Genomic DNA, 3,707 nt, shown 5'->3' on the forward strand with positions numbered 1-3,707 from the left:
AAAGAGACTGGACAAAGAAAACATCATGTGGAGGGGAGAATCAAACAAGCCACAAAACATGAAGAACCATTAGCATTCTGAAATTATCTTGATACAGGAAAAGAGAAACACAGCCAAGTATTAAGCAATCAAAGTAACAGAAATGACATTCAGAGCAGAATTTACCTACTGCCTAAAATGTAATAAGATCCCAGGCTCACTTCTGCCACAGCATCATGCAAGTGAAAAATAATTTCCAGACAAAAAACAATATACTAAACCAACTTTTCATGCAGTAAGACATCAATTTACCTGTATCTCTTTTTTCTAGAATGTGATCTGGATCTTGACCTAGAGCTGGACTGAGATCTGGACTTTGATCTTGAAGAATGTGATCTAGAGTTAGATCGACCCATTTTTCCCAGTAGATATAATCCTTCCCAAAAGGAAAACCAGTGAGAGGAGGGGGGGGAAAAAAGGAAGCCGGTATTTAGAGTCCATGTAAATCATATAAATTAACAAAAATTTATATGCTAAAATGAGATTAGAAAGAGGTACAGCATTTCCTAAACAAAAGAACTTTGACAAGAATATGAGTACATCTATTAGTAAATTAAAAGCTCAACAACTTTTTAAAGAATTTAACGTAGCTACAGTGCACACAGTTTGTCTGAAGAGATAAAGTATAACAGTAAAAGGTTTTCCAGATTTAATTGCAAACTGATCCTGTAGAATGAAAGAGGAAGCAACAGAAAAAAACATTTCTGCAAATTAAGGCAAGAAATAATGAGTCTGGACAATTACACATTTTAATAGTAATACCAGTCTTAATAATATATTTTAAACAGAATTCTTGCTATTTGTGTGGTTTAATAGTTTCCTTGCATCTCCAATGCACCAATCCTTCTCTGGAAGGACTTTACAGTCCCCTACAATGTACCTTTTACATAAGCAAAGAAAAAGCCCTGAAGTATTCTGTCCAGAAGTTGTTGGTTTGAGCCAGGGGTATTATTTCTCTTAACCACATGTACTAAAGCTAATCACTCTGATCCGATTTTCCACTGGTCAATATGCCCACCCTGCACCTTTTTAGGTTAACCTTGCTTTTTAAACTTGTGCTAGTTTTGGCTGGGGTAGAGTTAATTTTCTTCATAGTAGCTAGTATGGGGCTACGCTTTGGATTTGTGCTGGAAACAGTGTCGATAACACAGGGATGTTTTCGTTATTGCTGAGTAGTGTTTACACGGAGTCAAGGCCTTTCCTGCTTCTCACCCTACCCCACCAGCGAGTAGGCTGGGGGTGCACAAGAAGTTGGGAGGGGACACAGCCGGGACAGCTGACCCCAACTGACTAAAGGGATATCCCACACCATATGACGTCATGCTCATATATATAAAGCTGGGGGAAGAAGGAGGAAGGGGGGGACGTTCGACGTGATGGCCTTTGTCTTCCCAAGTAACCGTTAGGCGTGATGGAGCCCTGCTTTCCTGGAGATGGCTGAATACCTGCCTGCCGAGGGGAAGCAGTGAATGAATTCCTTGTTTTGCTTTGCTTGTGTGTGCAGCTTTTGCTTTACCTATTAAACTATCTTTATCTCAACCCACGAGTTTTCTCACTTTTACACTTCCAATTGTCTCCCCCATCCCACCGCGGGGGGAGTGAGCGAGCAGCTGTGTGGGGCTTAGTTGCCGGCTGGTGTTAAACCACAACAAAACTACATGTAAAATGCATGGCCAGCTTAAAAGATTTTAACAACTAGTTAAATATGGCTTGCAACAGAATTCAACATTTTTCAGCTCAAATTAAGCTATGAAAACTACAATTGATTATAAAGCAATGAGTCCTAAAATAAACTCATAAGAAACTATCATTTCTTATGTACAGTCGTAATAAATATTGATAATTTATTAGTGCTAACCATAAAAAAAATACACACGTTTTCCTTTTCTGATCAGTGGCTAAAAATCCCCAATTTAATTAATAAAAACTTTGACCCATTACCATTTTCTTTTGAAATTGCCCAGCTTTTTAAAAAAAAAAAAAAAAAAGGTGTCACATTAGACAACCTGAATATAAACTGTGGACAAATAACTACACATTTTCAGGCCTTTGTATGCTCAATATCTATAATCATCATTGTTTAATAATAATTAAAACAAAAATAGAAAAACCAAACATTTAGCTTTTGTATTGCAAATAAGCATGAAAGCCTAAAATTACTGTACTGAAAATACAAGCTCAACACAACAAGCACTTTCTGTCACAAGGTACTTTATATAATCTTTCTTGTTACCTGGGTGATATTTCAATTATGTAAAGACAAATAAACAGCATTAGAGCTTCATTTAAAGTTAATAAAATTTCAAAGATTTTGGACACATAAGCAAACCCAAAAGAAAAAAGCAGGCCAATCTTTCCCCTATCAACTAGTCCCTCCTGCCCCATATGACTTTCCCCACCACAACAGCACAAGAGTTTGCATGGTCCCAAAGAGATGTAACCTCATCTGAAACTAACCCAGCAAAAAGTTAATCTTAACCTAAACTAGCTTTCAATTTAACTAAGAAAAATTTATTTACCTTGGAGAAGAATAGGTTGAATGCTGTCTTTTATTGACTCCTTCCATTAAAAAGGAAGTTTACATAACCTCCACTCAGAAGATGGTTTCTAATTCATTGTGTTCAATTAAACTCACAGAAAATGGCTTATAATCCCTTATGCTCATCTACTCACAGGCAACATTAAATTTAGAGTTTTTAAACTGTTGTAAGACACGAAGCATACCAATTTTCCAAGTGACAAAAAAAGACCTGTTTTTTTGCTATTACAAGTAATATTCAGACCAAACTTCAGACACACAATAAGTTTATAATACAACCTAATCTCATCTTTAAAGGAAATATGTTTTATTTTCCCTGTATTCAACAATAACATTTATATATTTGCATTCTATGTATAACAAGTACGTAGATAGTGTACAATAGCTGACCTTTACAAGCGAGACGCTAATCTCAGAAAGTTTTATACATTTTAGTTTCTTATTGCAAGCATAAATTTTAGGAAAACAAAATCAATTTTCATTTTAAATGGCTGGGTTCAATCAGAACATTTAAAAATAGAATTAAGTTAATCTTACCTCAAACCACTAGTTGGTGCCAAGGAAGTAATTATTTCAAAACTCTCTATTTGTGCTTTCAGCAATACTGATCCCTATAGAACAGAAAAAGAGACTATCAAAGACATGAACTTTTACTAAAGGGCAGGTAATACCTTTTGCTTAAATGGGTTCAAACATTAATCTGTTAATCATAAAAGACAACAAGTAAGAAATGGCAAATTTACTCTTGGACTCAGTGAAGCTGCATGTTAAGACTGGAGCAGCTCAAGAGCTAGCCACTGCCAAGGGGTAAATCCTACTCCCCTTCTATACATGATCACTCCTCCTTCAGCCTTGCTTACAGGCCTGTATATCGCATTATCCTCACCTTCACAAAGCCCTGACACCCTTTGGGTCCTTCAATGCACAGGCTCTTCATACCCAGAAATCATTTTCATACGGCTAGGTTATCGAACTGGCTTAATGAAGGGCCAAACAAGTGCCAGAGCTGGATTATGGGGGAAAGAACAGCATGCAGCCAGGAAGAGGGGGCAAAAAGGACAGTGGCAAACTGTTAGACCAGTTTGAATTCTAACATACATCTTTGCACTTAACTGGAGCTACCTTTTTT

At 36.7% G+C, this 3,707-nt stretch overlaps 1 protein-coding gene across 8 annotated transcripts in view; it reads right to left on the reverse strand.

The window, feature by feature from the left end:
- Positions 1–3,707, reverse strand: part of BCLAF1 (BCL2-associated transcription factor 1) — a 26,821-nt gene that overhangs the window by 16,179 nt on the left and 6,935 nt on the right. For all 8 annotated transcript variants that reach the window (XR_663389.1, XR_663390.1, XM_009319084.1 and 5 more), the window contains exons 2-3: positions 3,116–3,189; positions 292–415 (exon numbers count right to left, since the gene is read on the reverse strand). Coding sequence is in view for 6 of the 8 variants with exons in the window: in XM_009319084.1 (XP_009317359.1) it covers positions 292–395 (104 nt within the window). In the remaining 2 variants the exon portion in view is untranslated. The remainder of the gene's footprint in view (positions 1–291; positions 416–3,115; positions 3,190–3,707) is intronic.

Source organism: Pygoscelis adeliae, unplaced genomic scaffold (genome assembly GCF_000699105.1).
Source record: "Pygoscelis adeliae isolate BGI_AS28 unplaced genomic scaffold, ASM69910v1 Scaffold172, whole genome shotgun sequence".
Taxonomy (NCBI): domain Eukaryota; kingdom Metazoa; phylum Chordata; class Aves; order Sphenisciformes; family Spheniscidae; genus Pygoscelis; species Pygoscelis adeliae.